Below are 24,548 nucleotides of genomic sequence, written 5' to 3' on the forward strand. Positions count from 1 at the left end.
CACATCTTTTCTTTAAAAAGTGGGCTTGTGAAAGGTCATGTTTAGTTCTCAGGACTCCAGGCTGCCTGAGGGCCAACCAACCTTAGTAGGACTCTGCCCTCCCCCACCCCAACCTTACCCCACAAGCCTGGCCCCAGAAGAGCCCACGCCACACTCCCAGCATGCCTTGCAGCTGCCCTGACACTGTGTAGCACATCTGACGTGAACAAGCTGCCGAGGGGACATAGTGGCTCCAAGTCACCAGCTGTCTCACTTACCAGAGAAAGGGATTTTACCGCAGGACAACTTCTCAGGATCTGAAGCCAGTCCCTGCTTAAGACAGACCATCTTCCTTCCTTCCTTCCCTTCCTTCCTTCCCTTCCTTCCTTTCTTCCTTCCTTTCTTCTTTCTATCCTTCCTTCCTTCCTTCCTTCCTTCCTTCCTTTCTTTCTTTCTTCAACTTTTTAAAATTGAATAGAATCAGAAATATTATCTTCCAATAGCAAGAGAAGAAGAAAAATTGATAATGCCTCACACCGTTGATGAAATCAGCAGTAGATGGTGTAAGGGTCCGTGTGGGAGAGTGACACCTGGTTTGTGTTTATCCACAACTGTTAAGTAAACTAGAAATTTCTGGAAATAATTTTGCTATTTAACGTCCTCTCAGAATAACACAGGCTGTTTGCCCTATATCATGAAGAGAAAGACAAAAGAAAAAATTTGTTCTACTTACCATGCGTGGGGCACTAAGGGGATAAAGGAGCTTGTCCATAGTATGTGGGCCCAGAAAATACACAAGTGCTGAAGTCTGATATGACCTTTGTCTCCACAAATAAAAAAACTGATAACCCTAGGTGTCACCACCACATTTTTTAAACACATATATCACAAAGGGCTCAGCTTAATGACTATTTTCAAGTACAAATGAATTTCCTGAAGTGGAAGAGAAGAAATAGAATCATACCATGTACACATAAAGAGAGGGAGAATTGGGGGTAAAAGGGGCTTTGGTTACCCCCTAGTGTTCTCCATCAATATCTACCAATAAACATTCCCTACACCAATGCCCTGACTCCCATATGGGAGTTTTATGGTTACTGATAGTAGCATGATTATGGTAACCATTTGTAGAGCACTTCTATGTACCAGGCATGGGCTAAGCCCTTTATGTTAGTGGATTTTTAAAAACCTTTGCAATAGCCCTAAGAGATAAGTGTTTTTATTATTCCATTTTATAAGTAAGGAAACAACTTACTCAGATTGTGTGTCTCATAAGTGGCCAAGCTAGTCCAGGAACCAGGTCTAACTTCTCAGCTTTAACAATCACGCTGGCCTTTAGGGGTCTGTTTATTTGTTTGTTTTTGCTTTTGTCGTAAAAGTTTAAAAAGAGAGGGTTTTTTGCTCCTTGGCTAGAAAGGTTCCAGACCACTTTTTGTCCTCAAACTCACATAAGCCATCAGAGAGGCTAGAAACTGGCCACAGCACTATCACTGAAAGGTAATAATTAATGAAAAAGGTGTAATTTAAAGAGGTCAGTGACTCAAAGCGTATGTTTCTCTTGGATCAACTTTCCTAACACTCTTTAAATAATGTGTTGCTATCAGCACAGACCAAAAAGAATGCAAACAGACCTGAACAGTTTAAACCTCTGGGAAGAAAAATACGAAAATAATACTGTTCTTGTAGCCTTAAACAACGACTTACACTTCTTTTTCTGCGATAATAATTGTGATAATTACCACTGATTGTGGGACTTTTTTTTTATACCAAGCAAAGTGCTTATCTTTAATCCCCAAAGATTGGAACTGTCTCGGTTTTACAACTGAAGAGGTTCTATCACTGTATAGGATCTTAGGAAGACTTTCCCTCCATGAAATTGAGCGTATTCAAAATACACAACACGGGAATTCCTTGGTGGTCCAGTGGTTAGGACTCTGCACTTCCACTGCCAGGAGCCCAGGTTCGATCCCTAGTCCTGGAACTGAGATCCAGCAAACTGCACAGTGCGGTCCAAAACAAAACAAACAAAATCCAAAATACACAACAGAAGTAACAGGAAAAACAGCACAGATTGCTGCACACGTCCAAGGGATCGATACAAAAATACCCTCTAACAAGTCACAAACAGTGGAGGAACAGCACCCCCTATGGCGTGGTATGTTGTCATTGGTGGGACGTGCAGCAATTAAGACACAGGTCCACACTCCATTTGAAAATCGGCTAATCGTGGGCTGGACACCTTTGGTGTAACCTGTAAAATACTCTCTACAAAGACTTGGAAAGGGGACTTGTACCTTCTTGGGGCTGCGATGGTACTGCCAAGGGTCATGCCTGGCTGTGATTCTGGAGAGTTCCTTCAACCTTCTTTGTGGGTGGCAAACCCGAAACTCCCCAGAAAGTTCAAGGGTCAAGGCTGGGCATCCTGACCTTAAATCCAGGAACCCCAGCACCGGGACATCTCTCCCCAGCCGCGTCGCCTGGTATGAGTTATTTAACTTCTCTGGACCCAGGTCTCATTGACATATTTCTTGGCAACACGGCATGAAAATAACGCTAGCCATTTGTACCTATGGCACTGAGCTCCTTAGAAGATCGCATGAACTAGCTGGGTTATTTTGAAGGTGGAAATGGGCTTGGTAAGGAAGAGAGATTATAGCCGCCGGTAAACCATAGGTTTCCTCCATTCTGTGACCCTCGTTTCTCTGCATCCTTCAAGACTTTGCTAGAGCTTAAGTTTTTTATTTCTACTTATGAGAATGCTTCTCTCGGAGTTTATTGATAATTCCTGCCCTCACACACCTTTGTATAGCAGAGATTGGGCCCTGCCTTGCGGCTTGAACCTGTCAGTCCGAAGAGTGACTGTAAGAGGTACTTTTTAAATCATTTAGAGTGAGGGTTGGTGCAGAGCAAGCATGCCTGGGTGTCACTTCCTGCCAGTCCACCAACACGTGGAGCCCCTGTGACAGGTGACCTGTTGACATTGGCAGTTCATTTCTTATCAGTCTCTGAGACTGAGCATTTCTGCTTCCTGTTGACAGCAACTTGCACCTTTAGGATTTTCTTAAACATCCCTCTCCCTTTCCTCCGCGTTCTGTCTTCCCTCTCTTTTTCTTCATCTCCTCACTTTTTATTCTCTTCTCTTTTCTCTCTCTTTTCTTTTCCACTTTTCTTCTCAACATTATACTCAACCACTATGTCAGTAAATCCAGCAAGTGACCATGAAAAGACCAATTCCAACTGCAAAATGGCAGCTCAGCCTCAGCTTGGAAAACACTAGAGAAAATGAACTTAAGTCATCAAAGACTTAAGAAGAGATACTACAAAGATGGGATTTCACGTGAGATGTATATTACAGTGAAAATTCTGCTATAAAAAAAAGAATCTTTTTAAATTTTTTCCTTGATATAGTCAGAATAATTTATACCAAATGCCAAGAAATTATATATAATTAGTCCGGGTGATATATAATTTCCATTTGATTATATATATTAAAGTGATTAAGCAACTTCAGGTTTTCACTGGTAAATATCTACCTTCTTTGTTCCATTCTGGGTCTGTAATGACTGTTTGTATCAAGTGTAGGACTCGGAACCAACGGGAGCAAAGGTTTGAATGCCTTAATCAAGCTCTGTTGACTGATGTCTGTGAATCTGGGAGATAACGTGAAGTCAGCTATATGGGAGGAAAAAACTGAAGGGAGATTTACATCCAATCTAAAACCATTATGTAATTTTTGCATTACTTCCCATAAGAAAGTTGAGTAAAACGGTGTAACTGGAAAGCCCTATTTATAGAGAGGTTATTCAATAAAGTATCTGACATCACCAATATTTTTAGTATTGCTTAGAATAAAATGAAATTTTTGACATTTCAGTTTTTAATTAATGACTTCTGTTTACTATTTGTACAGTACTTCTCTATGTTTATTACCACATATTTATAGCAGTTTTTCTTTTTCCAATTAGAGGATAGGTTTCATCCTTTATCTATGCAGGTAGCTGATCCAAGACATTTTTATGTAAATGGATTAATTAATTGGTGGCCCTCATTTGAAACTTAAAAAGAATGTAATCCTTTTTGAGAGGCATTAACTGTTTTTTCATAAACAATTCTTAAGCACCTTGTCACACAATTAGAAATTGTTTGACAGCGGTAATCATAATAAAATGCATTACCCCTTACCACATCACCTTTTTTTCAAGGTGATTAAAAGAACCCATTCATTAAAAGGCTGTGTAGCAGTTTTGCTTGTAAAAACCATGTTTTGGGGAAACTTGCTGGTACATATTCACAAAACTTTGGAACAAATGACATCACAAGTTCAATTTCCTATACAGCCTTTGTGAGTAGGCATCTAGCTACAAAAATGTACTGAATTTGGGGAAAGGCAGCTACACCTGGCTTTCTTTGAGAGCCCTTAAGCCCCTCTGCCTTCCAGCCCTATGATTTATGCAAATCAGAAAGCTCTGGCGGTCTCCACTTCCTGGCCCGGCCAGCATAATCCACTTCCTTCGGGTTCATGTGACCATGCAAATTTGAGCCCTCCTGAATAGTCCCAGAGGGGCTGTGCCTCTCATTATTCCTGCCCCATTCTCTGCGCAGTGCAAGCATTCAGACTATGAATGGACAAGGGTTTAATTGCTCACCACATCTGTCAGATCAGATATGACTCGAGAATGAAGAGAATCCCAGACAAGCCCAGTCGTTTCTTTGCAGTGTTCCTCAGGGCCGAGGTCATCCAGCTCTGTCTTCTAGGGAATATTTTCCACTCCTTGTTTCATGACCCTTCTGGAAAACAAGGACTCCAGCTTTTGGAGATCCATTACTGGGCCTTTCACATTGTGTGTGGCCTTTACAAATGTTAATTAATCTTCCTAATGATGCTCTGAGCCTCAGGGAGCCCTTTATTCCCCCAGGGCTTCTGATGACCAATATGAATGCCAGAAAGTTTTCCTTACTGTTTCCTGACCTACAGGCTCCTCTCTCTGTGTGCTTTGCTTCTTCCCCCTCTCCCAAAAATGTCCCCCACATGACAGATTGACTACTCACATTACCAGGTCAGCCAGAGTTTGACATAGTAAAGGCGGATGGTCCAAGTAGAGGATACACCTACGTGGAATAGGGTTCTTGCAGATGAAACATTCCCAAGGCCAGCAGCCCAGGCCCCCTGAGGAAAATGCACATAATAACAGGTAGGAAGGAGGGTATCTGCTGGGAGCCCAAGAGACGATTTCCCTCGATGAGGGGGCACTAGCATGCCCTCCCTCTCTGTGTTTATATTCTTTGGGTTTAAGAGGAGGTTCTGGGCATGTGCAACTCAGGAATATAAGGTTCCGTGGATTGCCGTAGTGTTTGGGGGGTTCTGTTTTTGTTTTGTTTGGTTTTCCTTTTATCTTTTTTTCAAATGAAGTAGAATTCACAGAACATAAAATTAACCATTTTCAAGAGCATCATTCAGTGTCATTCAGCATATTCACAGTGCTCTGCAACCATCACCTCTATCTAGTTCCAAACATTTTCATCGCTCAGAAAGAAGTCCCTGTACCCATTAAGTAGTTACTCCCCATCCCCCTGTCCTCTGTCTCTGTGGATTTACCTGCTCTGGGTATTTCATATATAGAGAATCCTACCATATGTGATCTTTTATGACTGGCTTCTTTCATTTAGAATAATGTTTTTGAGGTTTGCCATAGCGTTTTACTGTGGCATTTTCTGGGGGTTTGTGTGTGTTTATCATTCTTACCCCATCACAGTTATTCTTCACATGTTCTCTGCCTTGGATAATGGCGTTACCCTCTAAGGAAGCCTGAGAATCAGCATAGACCCATGTCTTCGCTCACTCCTGTAGTCTTTAGGAGTGTTCTTTAGGTTCTGTCGATTGCACGTCTGAAATACCTCAGGTCCCTTCTCATTTAATGCTCTTACATCTCCTGCCCCTTCTCAGAGACCATTCATTCCCCAGCTGGTCTTTCTCAAGCACAGACCCTCCTGACCCTGTCACTGCCCAGCTCAACTCTTGACTGGTTCCTCCCCACCTTCCGAACTGGGTTCAAGCTCCTTCCCCTGCTGGCCCAGGCTGTCTGCAATCTGTTCTCCCCTCCAACTGCCCTCAGTCCCATCCCTACCTGCTACACCACGTCTATCCGACCGCATTAGACTGCCTGTGGGTCTCTGACCAGGGCTCACACTCCCTCTGCTGTGCCTTTCTGTGTCCCATTCCCTCCCTAAAATGTCTTCCTTCCCACCATCCCACCCCTGCTTCCCACTGCAGGAATCCATCCCTCCTTCTCCCTCTCTTGCGTTTTACCTTCTCATCTTCCCTGATCGGTGAGTCAGAATGAATTCCTCCTTTCTAATCCCATGGCTTTTCCTTCTCCAAAGAAAAAACTATGGGCCTGTAAGGAGCCAGAGGGAAAGAAACCAGTCTGATGAAAGTAACAAGGACTAACATTTTAAATTATTTTCGTCTTCTATTGAATTCACAGTTACTCACAATGGTTTACCAGGTTCAATTAGCAGAAAATGCAACTTTGCTTTTTATTTTCCTCTTCAGATTATGTTCTTCATTACAAACCTCAAGAGTTTTATATGCAGTTGCCAAAAATCTTCTTTTTGACAAATTGCACAGGATGCATTTTGGGATTGTGTGATCGAGCGGATTGAATTTAGGCCAAGTTCTGTACCCTGATATCTCTCAAAACAAAAATACAGATGTAGGGCTACTCAAACATTTATCTATTTATTTTATCCCAGCCCTCCAAATTCATTGTCTTTAAGAATAATCAATTGGATTCTTTTTAAATTAAATGCCAAGTAAACGATGCAAATAAAACAATTTTGTTTGCCGAGAAGTAACTGAAAATCTGCAACTAATTACAAATTGGCGAGCTCTGAAGCTGCAAATAGCTCAAACCCTCTGCTGATGCGTTGTTTACAGCAGGGTTCAAACTGGTTTCCTTACACCAGCCGTCCACAAGTTATTAATCAATACTTTGCCAAGTTCTATACCTCACCTTCAAAAAATGGTAATAAACATTTAATTTTCAATATGGGCTTCATAAATAAAGCTTTTAAAAACTAGCGGAGGAGGTGTAATGGGTTAGAACACACAAAGTCTGTTCTTTAGTTAATGTGAGTTGGCTTTGGATTAAGTACCCTGTCCTTCCTTGACTGCTCAGGAATCCTGCAACTCAGTTGGAATTAATATCTGCCGGTCTGGTCACTGAGTCCCCTATAGCACTCCACTGATATAATGCAAGACCTTTCTAATTGAAATTCTGGAGAAAAGCAACATATTTGTGGGCCACAGAGAGACAGGGAACAACTAATTTGATTTGCCATTGCTACAAGCAGGTAAAGCGGAATTTACAAAAGACTCCATTCTGAGTGGTGGTTTAAACACACACACACACACACACACACACACACACACACACACACACACATTCTGATGCTTCCATACCTCTCAGACTCCATCTCCTACTGTTCTTTCTCTCCCAGCTGACCTACATTCACTCTTGTTCAGTCTCTGCCCCTGTCGCTCTGTTCCTGGAATGTTCTTCCTCTAAATCTTCACTTGGCTGGCTCCTTCTTTTCCTTCAGGTTTCAGTTTAATGTCAGTCTTCAAAAAGGCTTTCCCTGTCCACCTTACCTGATATCTTGTACATTATTCTCTTTCTTTGTTTATTTACTTGATAATTGTGAGATGTAAGCTATACAAGGACAGACACCTTGTTTATCTTGTTCTCTACTCTAACCCTGGTCCCTGGACTAGTGCCTTGCACGTGGTGAGTTCTCAGTAAGTACTGGATGGACGGATGGATGGGTGTTCAGGTGAATGGATAGATGGGTGGGTAGGTAGATGGATGGATGGCTAGATTAGAGGGATGAATGAAGGAATAGTTACGTTGGTTGGAACAAGCAGCAGAGTGAAGACAGAAATTGAATGCTAGGAAGGACATGATTCTAAAAGCATCTTCTTTGATAAAAAACCAAAACCTCTTCTGGATTCCAAAATTAGAGACTTCTTTGCAAACTGGGGTGCATTCAGAGGTCAGAGATGGTGAGAAATACTACACAGCAAATACTCTTCAGCTTTCACAAGGGCTGTTCTGTAGAAGAATCATTAGACCTATCTCTGTGGCCCCAAAGGCTTGACCCAGGACCAGGGGGTGGAGATTACTAGAAGGCATATGTGGCTTAAAATGAACACACTTTCTCACTGAGAGAGCTGCCCTGAATGGAAAATTAGTAGTGAGATGATGTTGGCGGAAGGATTTATATACAAAGTACCTGGCTACTTAGCAAGGGTGCTTATCACAGGGGATATAGGCATCAAATGTGCTGTCGTTCTAGATGACTTGCCTGGGCTCTTACTACCCCGAAGCTCTGTGGTTCTGTAATGATCAAAGGAGAAACCTGCTCAATAGTTGACAATTATTTTTAAAGGGAGAAATTCCAATGCGATTTGGATTATTCATTTTGTCCCATAAGGAGATAACTAAAAAATGATTTTGAACTGAAAGAAGATGTCCTTGGCAAAATAATAAGGCTGAATTCTGAAAGTCTCTTCCCCATCTTCTGTTCTCTGGGATGCCTGGGACAGGGCATGCAGTATTTTAGGTACATTGTGAGCGAGGAGCCTGCATTCCCAGGAGGTGGCAGGGATGGCCTGTAAGGTCTCAATCCAACTCTGTGATCTTAGGGCAAAGCTTCTATGTGTGAAACGCAGTAGTACCTCCAAAATAGAACAAGAGCACTCCATCCATGTGAAGATGACTGTCAAGGTCACTGAGACCTACAGTGATCTGGCAAATTAAAGCTGTCTGTGGCTGCCTTTCCTTTCAGGACATACTTTAGGAGATCAAAAAAAAATTTTTTTTTTATAAATTGATGATTTTCTGTTGCTGAGTCATTTTTCTTGCAGTTCTTTTTGCTTTTCCTATTTATTGTTGGTTTGACGCCTGAGCCATAGCATTGTTGCCTTCCAGCTGGTGTGAAGGAGAGAGCCGAAGATGCAGGTGTGTGCCCCGGTGGGCAGCTCTAGGCATGGCCATGAGGCCCTCCTGCAAGTCCACGAACGTCCAGAGATCAAGACGAATGTTCTGGTCGGTTAATGAGGTTTGGGTTTGTCACTGCACCACAATCCAATTGTTTCCCTTGCCAATTCCTGGGGTGAACAGAATGCTGAGAGTGGAGCATGGGAAGGGAGTTTAGATTTCTCACCTGGTTTCTAGCCAGGCTGATACGTTGTCCTACGCAGGAGGCCTCAGTCAAGCCGCAAGTAATGTGCACTGGTCACTGGCAGAGCATCCGGGATGTTCTCTCTGCCTGCACTTCCCTTCATCCGGGTAGAGCTCACTCACCTGGCAAGGCTCAGCTTAAATCTTAGCTTCTCTTGGGAGCTCTCCCAAGCCCTCATTTGGAATAACCATTCTTCCCTCTGGGCCTCCTCGCTGACTTCTGTCTCCCCTTCAGTTCATGGTATAAATTATACGGTGTCGAAGTGGCTCTCCTCTGAGTCCGTGAGATCCTTGAGGGCAGGCATTGTGTTTCCTCTTTCTTTATATCTCCGGAATACAGTGCCCTTCCTGGCACGTAATAGGTCCTCAGTGAATGCCTGATATATTGGGAAAAAATGACTAGACACCTGAAATATTAAAGGAATTAATATTATTTGGGTGGAGAGTAATAAAGACATGCAAAGTTCTATGTGAAACTCATCTTTTCTCCCCAATACAACCTGATTAAACAGTGACAGTTTCTTCCTCTCCTGAGCCACCTGGATCTTAATGGTTATTTTCTTACAAGGCTGTTGAGTTTACAAGATGACAGAACTGTATTTACCTTGGACTTGGGGCTGTCCTCTATTAAGGAGCTTTCAGCAAAGCCTAGGAGTCAAGTTATCACATTGCGGGCTAAAAGCCAGTGGGGAAACCCTGGGGGAAAAACCCTCATGGGTAAGAAATACTTTGTCATCTGGTCCCTGAGTCTTATGGACTTAAGCAGTGACCTAGCTGAGTGATCCCACAGTGAGGCCTCAACGTGTTCCAAGGCCTTAACTTGCTCTGAATGGCTCCGGATTCCCAGTGATGCACGCAGCCCCCCAAGGTCAGGGGCCACCATGCTGCCAGTCAGGCGGGGCAGGTGGAATGTTGCACAGCTGCGCCTCTGGTTGCATTTCCCAACACCTCCCTATCCCACAATGACTGGTCGTTGGCATGCTATTTCTGCCACCTTGTCATCTTAATGGCTTGTCTGGGGTCTCGATGGCTGTATATGCGGAGTGCCTGTCCCCAGCCCTTTTTTCTCAGGACAAGCTCGAGTTCACTTCCTCTGGTCTTATCAAACCCCTTGTTTCCAAAACTGTTAGCCACTTGGGGAGTTGAACTCGACTTCTCCCTCCCAACATCCTCCCAGCTGAAAGTAATGAGAAAAACAGTTGACGATGGTGAGATGTCCGTCCTTCCCATTCTCCCCCATCTACCATGACTTGGAGGGATGAGCCTGGAGAATTTTGTCAGGTGCGTTTCGTACTGCTGGTGGTTATTTGGCCACCTCTGATTCGAGCTCAGCTTAAAGAAACATATGGCCCCAGATTCTGCAACGCTACAGATTTGGAACTTTCCCATGTTAAAAGACTTAACAGATGAAATATGGTTTTCTATACCTCTTTTCACTGACCGTCAAAATAACAAGTGGTGTCTTGTCTTTCAACAGAGACACTCTTTTTACTCAGTTATTCAATGAAGAATGTGCTGTTGTCTTTGCTGTAGATTTTTATTTTATTTGTAAATTGTGCGTGCTGCGTGCTATGGAATACTGAAAAGCTATACACCCTGGCTTGTTAGCTGTGTGTGATTACAAATTGTTTGAATAACAGTGGACTATTGAACTGCCATCCAGATGTGTGTGGAGTTAACTGTGGGAATGTCCACAAAAGAGGATTATCTTTCTGGTTGCTGGGTCCAAGCCCCCCAGAAAGTGGAAACATAAGCGTGGAAGCCACTCAGATAGAACAGTAGCTACAAATGGCTCTTCAGAAGCAAAATTAATCATTTTTTTAAATTACACATTGCAGTTAAGACTGAATTTGTCCTTCTAAAGTAAATCAGGCAAAGAAAATACCAAACAACAACAAAAGAAGTTGCGGCTTTGAATGGCCTTTGCAAATGGTTTAGTCATTTTATGTTTTTAATTATCTACAAATTCAGAACATTGTAGACTCAAGATAAGACCCTGACCATCCCAAGTCTCTGAGCTAACTTCTTGTGTACTTTATCTAAGTTTCCAGCACTTCCTTCCATCTTGTCTGCTGCACCGGATACCACAGTCATACAGCAGTTGGCGTTCATAGTCCTGGCCAGGGGAAAACAATACAGAAATCCCTTGTGAACATTTCCTTTAAAATATTTGAACCACAGTGAGATACTACTTCACACCCAGTAGAATGGCTAAAATAAAAAAGACAGACAATAACAAGTGTCGACAAAGATGTGGCGATATCAAAACCCTCACCCGCTGTTTATGAGAAAGTAAAATGGCATAGCCACTTTGTCAAACAGTTGGACAGTTCCTTACAATGTTCAGCATGGAGCTGCCATACAAACCAGCATTTCCACTCCTAGGTATATGTATCCAAGAGGAATGACAATATAGGTTCACATAAAAACTTGCACATGTATGTTCAGAGCAGCATTATTCATAATAGTCAAACAGCAGAAACAACCCGATGTCCATCAACTGATGAATGGATAAATAAAATGGCATTTTATTATTTGGCCATAAAAAGGAATGAAATACTAATACAACCTGGATGAACCTTGAAAACATGCTCAGTGAAAGAAACCAGACTCAAAAGACTGTGTAGTATATGAATCCATTTGTATGAAATGTCCCGAATAGGCAGATCTATAGAGATAGAAAGTAGATTAGTGGTTGCCTAGAGCTGGAGGGGTTGAGGGAAAATGGAGGGTGACTGCTAATGGGAATGGGTTTTCTCTTTGGAGTGATGAAAATTTTCTAAAGTTGATTGTGATGATGGTTGTACAACTCGGTGAATATACTAAAAACCATTGAATTTTAAACCTTAAATGGGTAAATGGCATGGTATATGAATTATACCTCAATTAAGCTGTTTAAAAATGAAGGCAAAATAAAGACAGTTTCAGGTAAAAAATTTTAAAGATATTTCAAGGTGATTTTTTTTTTTTTTAGAGAATCATGCCTCAAATTAGGAAGTCTTCAAAAACCACATATCTGGACTTTTTTGGCAACATGAAAAGAAGGGGAAATGGTTTTAAATTTAGTAGCTTATGTCCTTTTTTCCCCCCCTGGAATGAAATATCTGTTATTTGTTCAACAATGTCAATGCTTTCTATCTCCACTTGGAATCTACAGCAGTCACTTGGCACCCAGCCATCAAATACCTAGATCTACCCTTGTGCAATACAGCTCTAGCAATGCATATTGAAATCTATCATTTGGAACCTATTTTAAATTCTGTAGCAAGCAAGTCAAAAAAAAAAATGTAAATCATGAAACATCAACCAAGTCAGAGGAAACAAAGAAACGAACAGGAAATCCTCTCTAGATTCTGTTCTCACTCCACTTTCTATAGTTTAATCTAAAGAAAAATGTGGAATTTCCTGCGGAGTGATTAATAGGCCAGTGTGGTGATATACAGGAACTCTGAGCTTGACCTTGCAGGTAAAGGCTAACTGGTATGTTAAGTTGATTACACAATTTCCTCTAAATAAGTTGACAAGTGGTTTGCTCAGTTGCCTTGACTTTTGCCCTTATAAATGCACACTTATAAATGACTTGCTTTTTCAGCTAAAGCAATCCTTATTTTAGATGTGACATGTGTTAAGTAAACAGACTGATAGGGAACCCAGCTTCCTAGCCTTCATAGCCAGGTCAGATTAGCAGAGTTGCTAGGGGACATGAGTTGGGGCAGCCTGAAACTTGGCTTTGAGATATGGCTGTATTTGTAGAGCATGAGAAACCCAAAACTGTTTTTGTCCTTCCAGTATGGTGAAGTAGACTGGTGGATTTGAGAAGATGATTCCACAAGTAGCTCGAAATATTCCTGGAGTAGAGGTGCTAAATGGTTTGCATTGAATGACAATAGGTTTATCTCTAGTGTTTATCTCTAGTTTATCTCTAGTTCAGGTCTCCTTTCAGGATGTCAAGTCTGTAAGAAAATACAGCCTCTGGTGTTTTGTCCAAAAATATCACGGAGAAAAGTTTTCTGGTCAGCATTTCTGTTCTATTATCATTTTCATAGGAAGAAAATATAGTCCTTTTATAGTCAAGAGGATATAGTTTATTGAGATATTTTTATTTAAAGATATACTACTTCCTTCTATTTAAGGGGAAAGTTAACAAAAAGCCACTATAAGGAACAGGAAATGTTACTTCAGATGATAAATCAAAATGATGCTTAGGAAAATAACTGGTTATTTGTAGATTTATAAGTCAAGCACCTTTATTGAACTTAATATATCCTGATTTGATAAGCGAAAAGAGCTTTGCTAACATTGTTGATTTAGCTGGAATCTATTTGTGTGTGTGTGTGTGTGTGTGTGTGTGTGTGTGTGTGTGTGTGTGTGTGTGGTGTGTGACTCTTCCTGAATGAGTTAAACATTTGGAAAATGAATTGATTTTTATTTGTATATACAAAGATAATGCCATTTATGCTTTCCAGGTCTAGAATATGACAAGCCTTGAGCTCATCTGGAAAACAGAACATTATTAGGATTCAGAGGTTAAATTTACCATCCCACCATCAAATCCATGAATGTCCCTCTGAAACAATGTGCAGACCCATTATAAATCATCTTCCTTCACATTAGCTCTTACATAAGATGAAACTCGCCAGCCTGGAAATGTTTACTACTTACCACAGATGTCTCTCTTAGACATCTTTTTGTTTATTTCATTATTTCATTCAGTCATCCATAAGTATTTGCAACAAAAGGATTGCCATCCATCTTCCGGCTGGCTGTATGCTTGGGCAAAGGACTGGGGCTGATCTGTCCTGCCATGTGGCTTCCCCTTGAAAGCTGTCAATACTCAGTAACCATTAACTATTAACAACAACATCCTCAATGCATGTGTCTGAGCCATGTCACTTCCGCCCCAGCTAGCCAGAGCCCAGTTAGACGTACTCATGAGATTTTTCACTCTCAACTCTCTCTGCTTGTGGAAAGTTCGGATCTCCTGAGGTTTGGCTTTCAACTCAGCATGGTAAACCTAAGACTGACGAATTTCCCACCACAAAGGACCAGTCAGAGAAGTTTCTGCTGCCTCTCCATTTTCTCTCTCAAGAGAGTACCCTTTAAAATTAAAGGATAAATACTTCTGTTATATACATTTTAATCAAATATTTCAGAAATTAAAAATAGGACAAAATAAGTGAACACCCTTCATAATAAATGAACACCCCTCTTCCCAGCACAAGCTTAAGAATTAATATTTTACAAATACAAATGAAGTTCCCGTTCCACCTCAGGAGAAGTTTACAAGACCAAGTGCACAGTACCTTGAAGAAATCCACATGAAATATTGGGAGCTGCCCTGTGAGAGGAAGAGAGATGACATGCTTCTGGAGAAAAAATGCACTTTTCTCTTGTTGGTTTGAGTTTTTTATATTCCAAATATTTAAACCATAAGACACTGCCGATATTCAGTTATTTTCAAACCTCAAAGGTGACAGTTTTCTGTGGTTAGCCTCAGAGCAGAGAGACAGATATCCATTGCACATTACAAGAGGAAACCAAAATCCAGGTCACATCTTCTCTTGTCTAGATCATTAGCTTAGACTCAGAATTGGCTTCCCTGCCTCAGTTCTCAGCCCCTTCCAATTCAGCCTCCACGCTCTTGCCACAAGCATATGTATATCAGATCGAGAATCAAGACAGGGAAGCTGTCTCGATTATAAAATATATACATAGTGGAATTCCTACTACAAGCCAGCTACCTTGCAGAGGCTGCCACTTTACATAACTCATCTCATTTCATCCTCACAGGAAACTCTGAGACATCCAGGGGCAGATCCAAGTTTTGTGGAATCCAAATTTGGGGATACTTTGATGAGGGGAGGTTAGATTCAAAATTAGTTAATATTTGTTTAGGTTAAGAAAAGAAAGTACAACAAAATTTTAAAGGCAGTTAAATACTACAGACACCTCAAAGTTCAGAAAAATCACATAGTTTTATTAATTAACCACTTGACATACATTTAATACTTTTTCCCCCTATATTTTTGGCTGCATATTCTTTGGTCATTTCTTCATCTAACAAGTATTTCATAATATCATTTTCTATGACGAGAAGAGAAGGATGTTCAGTCTTTCCTCTAACGTGGTTGAGCAAACTTTTTTTTTAATTATGGAGAGTATATTTAAAGCTTCTTTTTTGCTTCATAGTTCAACGTTAGTAATAATCATGTAAGTTTTTAAGATCGTCGTCAAATGGAAACATCTCACTTTTTTCCCAGATATGGAGCTGTGAGATTTGGAATTTTTTCCACACACTTAGCTCTGGCTCCGTGCATTTCTTTCTGTACCTCCCATATGCCTCTGGAGCCGGTTGCTCTAAGACATGTTCATATGACAGTATGACCTCTGGCCTGGCCCTTCATGTCCCAACACTAGGTGAGTTGGCCGTTTCCAGCCCAGGACAGCTAGCAATAACCTACCCACACATGGAAATGACTGTATAACATGTAAGCGTATCCCACTGCATCCAAAGTAAATTATCCCTAACTCAGCTTTTCCCCACGGCCACTCCAGTGCTACCCAACACAAGGGAGAGTCAGAGTAGAAAGAGACGATCATCCTAAAGGATTGCAGTTAGTATGTCTTATGTTTACAAATTGTAAAAAATATTTGACCAAGTGAACATATTTCTAGGGCCTCTCCCAGGGCCTTGGAAGGAGGCCAAACAAGTGAGAGACTGACCCTGAAGCCTGGACGGGAGCTGAGAAGCTGCATTTGCTTTTGCAAACTTGAGCAAGGTTACTTGGGTAGCAAGTGACAGAGCTAGGACTTGAACCCAGTCTGTAGAGGCCAAGCTCTTATCTATTAAATTATGTTAACTCATCTTTTTTTTTTAACTTTTTATTTTATACTGGAGTGTAGTTAACAATGTTGTGTTAGTTTCAGGTGTACAGCAAAGTGATTCAGTTGTACATATACATGTATCTATTCTTTTTCAAAGTCTTTTCCCGTTTAGGTTGTTACATAATATTAAGCAGAGTTCCCTGTGCTATACAGTAGGTCTTCAGTTGGTTACTCATTTAAAATACAGCAGTGTGTACATGTCAATCCCAAAGTCCCTAACTATCCCTCCCCACCTCCCTTCCCCCCAGTAACCATAAATTCATTCTCTAAGTCTGTGAGTCTGTTTCTGTTTTGTAAATAAATTCATTTGTATCATTTTTTTTAGATTCCGCATATAAGCGATATCATACGATATTTCTCTTTCTCTATCTGATGTCACTCAGTGTGACAATCTCCAGGTCCATCCATGTCGCTGCAAATGGCATTATTTCATTCTTTTTATGGCTGAGTAATATTCCATTATATATATATATGTTCCACACTACTTCATCCATTCCTCTGTCGATGGACATTTAGGTTGCTTCCATGTCTTGGCTATTGTAAACAGTGCTGCAGTGAAAGTTGGGGTGCATGTATCCTTTCAGACCATGTTTTTCTCTAGGTATATGCCCAGGAGTGGGATTGCAGGATCATATGGTAGCTCTGTTTTTAGTTTCTTAAGGACCCTCCATACTGTTTTCCATAGTGGCTGCACCAATTCACATTCCCACCAACAGTACGGGAGGGTTCCCTTCTCTCCACACCCTCTCCAGCATTTATTGTTTGTGGACTTTTTTTTTTTTTTTTTTTTTTTTCCAGTACGCGGGCCTCTCACTGTTGTGGCCTCTCCCGTTGCAGAGCACAGGCTCCGGACGCGCAGGCCCAGCGGCCATGGCTCACGGGCCCAGCTGCTCCGCGGCATGTGGGATCTTCCCGGACCGGGGCACGAACCCGCGTCCCCTGCATCGGCAGGCGGACTCTCAACCACTGCGCCACCAGGGAAGCCCTGTGGACTTTTTAATGATGGCCATTCTGACTGGTGAGAGGTAATACCTCATTTCGCCATTAGTCAACATTTGCTACATCAAAAAATGGGCATTCGAATCTCGAAACAGATGTGCTCTATTCCTGTGCACCCTTGGGCCAACTTCCTTTAAGACTCTGGAACTCAACCTCTGTTGGAAACAAATTTTATCATGACAGAGATTTTCCAACAGCTCTGTATTAAACAAAAGTCATGCCTCTCCTCCACCCATGTTCTAAAATTCATGTTGCCCCTCATCCAGCTGGGAATATTTCTCAGGCCGCCCCAAGGGTTGATAAATATAGTACAGTCCCTTACGTTTATTCTGGTGTCCCTAAAAGCCATATTTCGGAAGTGGTGGGACAGTCCTCATTAGAAGGGGGACAGCCAGCAGGGGCCCTGCTCTCCACACCCTGGCGCCTGCAGAAGAAAGGCTTTTTCTGATAAACCCTCCAATGTCTGGGACCCGCGGTTGTTCACATGGGCGGAACGCTCTCTCACAGAACGAGTGTGTTTGCCAAATCAGGGGCTGAAGTATCTTGCAAGTCCACTTGTTCCAGAAGAAAGACAGGATAAGGAAAGTGGCAGAAGCAGTGATAGGAAAGGAGTTTTTCTCACTAACAAGCGTGAGCTAATAAGCCTGACCTGTAAGGCAAATGTTGAGGGTCCTGAGTACACCTCTCAGGCCAGAATTAGCTGAGCAAATTTGATCTGGCTTTCCATTTTATAGCGGGAAAAAAATGCCTAGGAGGAAAGAAAACTCAGCATGTATTGCTCTCACAAATGACAGATTTGACTGCTCAACTGCTAGATTTTCCGACTGAATAAGTCAAGGGAATCACTTCCTCATATGCCTGAATTGTAGGGTGACATGATAAAAATATAGTAATAATATATTTTAGTCCTTGCTATGCTCCAGTCCCTGGGCTGAGTGAGTTTACATTGCTTATTTCATTTGATCCTCGTAAGAAACCTATGAGGCTATTTCAAATTACAGATGAAGAAAATGAGACTTAGAGAGATTCAGTAATTTACCCAACGCAGCCACACAGCCAACAGGTGGTGGAGGCTAGATCTGAACCAAAGCAGCCGGACTTGGGAGCCTGCACACTTATCTACTCTTATACGTGGGAGAGGTCCATCTACATCCCATTCCTGTCTCCCTGCTCAGGGATCACCCTACCTCTCTGAACAGTTCCTATAAAAGGGGGAGTGGGGCTTCCCTGGTGGCGCAGTGGTTGAGGGTCCGCCTGCCAATGCAGGGGACACGGGTTCGTGCCCCAGTCCGGGAGGATCCCACATGCCACGGGGCGGCTGGGCCCGTGAGCCATGGCCGCTGGGCCTGCGCGTCCGGAGCCTGTGCTCCACAGCGGGAGAGGCCTCAGCGGTGAGAGGCCCACGTACCGCAGGGAAAAAAAAAAAAAAAAAAAAAGTGGGGGAGTACTTTGAGAAACTCTTTGTTATTTGACATATGTATAAAGCAAACAAGGATTCTTTTTATTATGTGCCACAAGTACCCTTATTAGCTTTTTTTTTTTCTCTTAGGGCACCTAGAATAAAACATAAGAATATTGGTAAGGGAGCAAAATAAATATTTATTGAGCTCTGAAAGGCTTGATACATGCTTAGTTCTTCTCCACCCCTGCTCGGAGGCCCAAGCCGTGTAAAAGGAAGCTCTCAGAAGGGTTAAGGAGAGTGTGGCTGCTTCCTTCTGGCAAACTCAGGTTCCTGTGAGGAATCTAAAGTCATGTTGCTGCTCCTTGGAAGTTGAACAGGGTTCCCTGTGTGTTACCCATTTGTACCTAAAATCTCTACCAGGAAGTTTTTGAAAAGTTCTCCAGAAGGAAAGCCATATTCACCTGGTCCAGGTGTAGGGTACGGTGGCAATTCAATGCCAGGTCCCGGGGGAAGCACCAGCCTGGGCCTTGTAGTCACATTGGAGAGGCCAGGATGATGAGAGGGAACCTCAGGAGAATATGTGCTCTATCCCCTCATTTCACAGAAGGAGAAACTGAGGCCCCAGGAGAGGAAGTGACCTACGGCTGGTCACGGTGGAGGCAGCACTAGGCTTCCTACTTAAGACACTCCTTCTACCATAGGCTGCTGACATGCTCGCCTCAGCGCAGCCTCACCCAAGCAGACAGGGGCATCCTAAATACTTCGTGGCAGTTCTGTCATCCAGCGATGAGATCTGAGGTTACATTTCAGAATTGTGAGGAGGAGGTGGACTTCCAAGAGAGGCTACGCCCTTTTTCCTGAGGTGGTTAGATTCTCAGTCTACAGCAACAAAAGAGCTGTTTAAATAAACCCTATTTTATTCCTACAGTTGGTGACTCACCTACAGTAATACGTGTTATCATATTACCTGAGCCAACCACGTTTTCCCCAGACTTACATTCCTCAGCAGAGATGCAGGGAAATTGCCCAACAAGTTCTTTATTGCTTGTTCCAAAAGCAGGAAGTGCCCTAAGTGACTGTGTACACAAGTATCTCACACAAATGACACCTGTTACTCTTTTTCTCTTTGAGGTACCTTGTTTAACCAAATATACTTGAAAAGAGTTGGGGAGAATCAAGTTATTGTTCACGTTGATCCATCTTTGCCAATAGAACATTGTTGAAGACAACGATATTATCTTATGCACTTTAAATATATTCTCAAAACCTTGAAGCAACGGATTGAGCTCGTTTAAATAAGGGAAACATCCTCTGCGTAGCCCAATTAGCAAAACCAGTCTTCACTGTAAATGAAACAATCCAGTGGACTCGTTTTCTGATAGAACAAGTCTGATTTCATTTTTTCCATTTAAACAGATGTGTTAGTACATGTCCCTGGGAGAAGCTTGTCGCTCTGAATTCTAGTTCTGAAGTAGCTGGGAAGCTAGGAAGGAGGTGGACGTATGGAGCAGAGAGCGTCAAGCCTCTCTGTGAATCTGTCACAAGGCAGGTGTAAGGTGCTGCCACCATCAGTACATCTTCAGACACTTTCTTTGCTTTGTCCCCACAAGACTATCAAGAAAGCTGCATTTGAAAATAAATTAGGAGATGAAAAAGGTAAAGTTATTACACTTTCAGTGAACAAAAACTGTCAAAATTTGCACCACTTCACTGTACAATATGTCTGAATTCAGACCATCCTATTACCCACTGAGCACCGTGCATCACCCTTCACAGGAATATGTGTAAAACTGGGAGAAACTCAAAGCTCCAGCTTGGATCTGTGGTCCTTGATGAAAGGAGCAGCTACTTACAGCAGTCATTCCTATTGTCTCGTCTCTTTACTTGGCACTGGGGAGCCAGTACACCCAGGGCAAAGCAACTTAGTGAAGTGGGAGAAGGCAACTGAGGAAACACGGTGGTGAAAGAACGCTGGCATGATACTTGGATCACGGGCATAGTCTCAGAAGACTGGCTTCAACAAATAAAAATACATATGGAAGTTAGGGATCTAGACATTGATTCTCTTTAATGTAGCTATACTCCAATTTAATACTTTAAGAGAAATCTTTGCAGGTACTGAGAAAAGGCCAGGTACCAGTATGTTCATTGCAACATTGGAAAAGCAGAAATTTAGAAGCGACATAAAGATTCATCAGTGGGGGAGGGTCAATACAACAGAACACTGTATGGTAGTTAAAATACATAAGTGAATCATACACACATGTGCACACACATATGCATCCTGGAACTATTATGTTGAGTCAAAAGATAATTTTTGAAGTGCTGCGTATAGAACATTATGTTAAAAAAAATAGTACACCTGTTTATAGATGCATAAATATGTAGTAAAAGAATAGAAACATGGGCAGAAGCACAAGCTACAGGGGGAGGGGCATCAACTGTATTTTGTAACATGTTATCTTTTCAAAAGAGCAGCTTCCATGCTATTAAATTGATTATTGTATTTCCAGAGGAAACAAAGAGACTGATTTTTAAATACGTATCCTGTGCATCCAATGGGAGAAGGGGCTTTAGAGTTTCGACTTAGGCTTTTGTGGGAGAATAAAGGAAGGGAACTGACCTTTCACCTCGGACACTCCATCAGGGCCAAATACGGGCTTAAGACAATTTCCATCTTGGAAGGGGATGAGTCTGGTTAGACTGCTTACCCCAAAGTCATCCCTGATTTTTGTTTTTAATGAAATTTGACAAATAAAGTATGTGCATGAAGGCTCCTGTAGAATGGCCTTAATTTGTGCTTAGGAATGCATAATTTTATCAGGGTCTCTGTAATTAGATATTGTGCAATAGAATAAAAAGCAAATACTGCTCGTTCCATGGCAACAACGGCCTTTAGTACCTATCTTTGAGATAACGAAGGTTTCCATAGACACACGTATCACATGGGATTTTTTTAAATAGACATCCAACAAGAAAATGAAAGTTTCCCAATTGGTTTTCCCCTGATTTTAAGGGCAAGTGTATGAACATGTGTTTTGTTCTCTTCTTTTTCTACTGTCTCCTAGATGTGAGTTGTTTTTCCCCCTTCTTTATCTGTTTGAACTGTAAACGTGGATGCTGCAGGTTTCGTAGTCCTATAGAATAATTTCAGTGCTTAAACTGGTGTTTGGTGTGCAGTGCTCATCCTTTCAGGGGAGAGAAAAGAAGATTGTGGTCACTTTCTTTGTAAGGACTGAAGAAAGGTTTCATGGGATGGTAGTCTGTCTTTTATCAGAAAGAGCACTGACGGGCCGGGGCATGGACTAGAGAGCAAGCTTCTAGAAGGCAGGGAGTAACCTCTGTGACGCCAGCATCTAGCATTGCAGACACACAGTAGGAACTCAACAATTAACTCCCTGCTGGTTAACTAATCATACAGAGGGAAGACAGCAGTGTTGAATAATTACTAAGGAAAGACCCTGAAAGATGCACCTTCGCTTCTAGACCAGAGGTCAGATATCTGAGTGAGCAGGTGGGTCACATAAATGTGCCAGGTGGGGCTGGCCAAATGTTACACAACAGGAAGTGGAGGGCCTGGGGTGAACCAAGGTGTGCATGGACTATCTTAAAGCATTCAATCCAAGCTTTTTCAGACATCAACTAAGCCAAACAAAACGGTCTAATTTGCATTTCTGCCTAGGCTGTGAGTAATGTAATTCTAGTACTATATTGTTTCCACTGAGAGATGGCCAAGTCCCAAACAGGTTAAGAACCATTCCTACCAAGCACCAGTATTAAGCAGGTAACTATGCAGTGGGTATTGCTCTTTACTAAGTGGTAAGACTTTGGGCCAGACCAGCTCTGTGCAGGGCCAGTTCTGGAAGCAGTAGGCTCTCTTTTTCTCACTTTGGAATTTGGTTGAAATTCACCTGTAATGCTCACCAAGGGCAGTCTAGAAAGGGAGAATACCCAGCAGTGTATCCTGCACCTTAAGAGGAAGGGTCAGTGGAAGGTGAGAGAAGCAAGCCCATGGGTTTGTGGTCTGCTAAGACGCATGCGACCTTCAAATCATTGTTTTAAATACCAGTGGGTCAACCACTGCCTTCTATCCAACCTGCTGCCTACCTGGGGTGATCTCCTAGAGTCTGATTCACTGCATCACCCAATAAAACCTGATTGGTTGTACATAAACATTTCTAGTACAGATGCTCTTGGCCACAAGATTTTTGCTTTAAGAACTATTAGCCCAAGTCCCTCCTGTTGGAACACACGGCCTCAAGTATTTGTAGATGTTCTGCCCAAGATACACCTAGGCTGAATTCTGGAAACTATTTCTTTTATCTCTTTCATTTCATTAACTGCATTTAATAGCATGATTGGAATTGTTAGGGCAAAGCCCTTTGCAATTTTATTAGCATTAAGCAATTTTATATGTGGCAGCGAAGTGTGCACCTTGAGAGAATATTGAGCACATTTTAAGAAGTGAAGAGAGATATTGATATATAGTGAGAGAGGCAGAGAAACACATGTTAATTATCCTATGAATCCTGTAAATGTCTTCATAGAATCATAGAAATCATACCATTCCTTGGATTTAGAGAGCATTCTCTTCCAAATGACTCGAGGCAGTAGAGGTGTTGTCTTATCTTCATATGATCCTGAGAGACAGGGAGGAACAATTGTAAAACAAACTATTCAGACCCTGTTAGGCATCATGGGGTAGCAGTTAAGATATCATTTAAAGTATTGTTAATCTAAAATTTATGGTCTCACTAGAGGCAGTTATAGTCACCTTTGTCAATTGGATCAATAAAAGAACTAAAATTGTCCATCTCTCCATTAAAACAAAGAACTGGAATAAGAGTCTGGGACCCTAGAGATAGTCTAGACCACTAGACCCAACTCCTAGAGATTATGCATTTTAGAATGGTGCAAAAAGAAAAGCCACAGGAAAGGATGAATTTAATACCATGGACCTGCAAAGATAGGGAGTTGATCTCTACACTCATTGGTTAGACAGTCACTTTGAGGTATTTCAGTGCTTGCAGGTGGCAGCTGTGCTTCCTTTGCTCAACACTGAGTTTTCTTTTTTTTTATTTTATTTTATTTATTTATTTTTAATTTTTAAATAGATCTTTATTGGAGTATAATTGCTTCACAATACTGTGTTAGTTTCTGTTGCACAGCACAGCGAATCAGCCATGTGCATACACACGTCCCCACATCCCCTCCCTCTCGAGCCTCCCTCCCACCCTCCCTATCCCACCCCTCTAGGTCATCGCAAAGCACCAAGCCAATCTCCCTGTGCTATGCTGCTGCTTCCCACCAGCCAACTATTTTACATTCGGTAGTGTATATATGTCGATGGTACTCTTACTTTGCCCCAGCTTCACCCTCCCACCCCATGTCCTCAAGTCCATTTTCTATGTCTACGTCTTTATTCCTGCCCTGCAACTAGGTTCATCAGTACCATTTTTTTTTTTTTTTTTTATTTTAGATACCTTATATGTGCGTTAGCGTACGGTATTTGCTTTTCTCTTTCTGACTTACTTCACTCTGTATGACAGACTCTAGGTCCATCCACCTCACTACAAATAACTCAATTTCATTTCTCTTTATGTCTGTGTAATATTCCATTGTATATATGTGCCACATCTTCTTCATCCATTCATCTGTCAGTGGACATTTAGGTTGGTTCCATGTCCTGGCTATTGTAAATAGTACTGCAATGAACATTGTGGTACATGTCTCTTTTTGAATTATGGTTTTCTCAGGGTATATGCCCAGTAGTGGGATTGCTGGGTCATATGGTAGTTCTACTTTTAGTTTTTTAAGGAACCTCCATACTGTTTTCCATAGTGGCTGTATCAATTTACATTCCCATCAACAGTGCAGGAGGGTTCCCTTTTCTCCACACCCTCTCCAGTATTTACTGTTTCTAGATTTTTTGGTGATGGCGATTCTGACCAGCATGAGGTAATACCTCATTGTAGTTTTGATTTATATTTCTATAATGATTAGTGATGTTGAGCATCCTTTCATGTGTTTGTTGGCAATCA

The 24,548-nt window shown here is 41.9% G+C and overlaps 1 protein-coding gene across 16 annotated transcripts in view; it reads left to right on the forward strand.

Annotated features, from left to right (window-relative positions):
* Nucleotides 1–24,548, forward strand: part of VTI1A (vesicle transport through interaction with t-SNAREs 1A) — a 367,980-nt gene that overhangs the window by 261,377 nt on the left and 82,055 nt on the right. For 2 of the 16 annotated variants that reach the window (XM_027112587.1, XM_027112606.1), the window contains one exon: nt 8,970–11,737. The exons of 10 other annotated variants lie outside the window; for them this stretch is intronic. In XM_027112587.1, the coding sequence (XP_026968388.1) occupies nt 8,970–9,195 (226 nt within the window). In that variant the 3' untranslated portion in view covers nt 9,196–11,737. 4 more of the 16 variants (XM_027112596.1, XM_027112588.1, XM_027112603.1 and 1 more) reach the window with 4 other exon arrangements.

Source organism: Aethalodelphis obliquidens, unplaced genomic scaffold (assembly GCF_003676395.1).
Source record: "Aethalodelphis obliquidens isolate GAN/ISIS:26980383/991018 unplaced genomic scaffold, ASM367639v1 scaffold11, whole genome shotgun sequence".
In the NCBI taxonomy this organism is placed as follows: domain Eukaryota; kingdom Metazoa; phylum Chordata; class Mammalia; order Artiodactyla; family Delphinidae; genus Aethalodelphis; species Aethalodelphis obliquidens.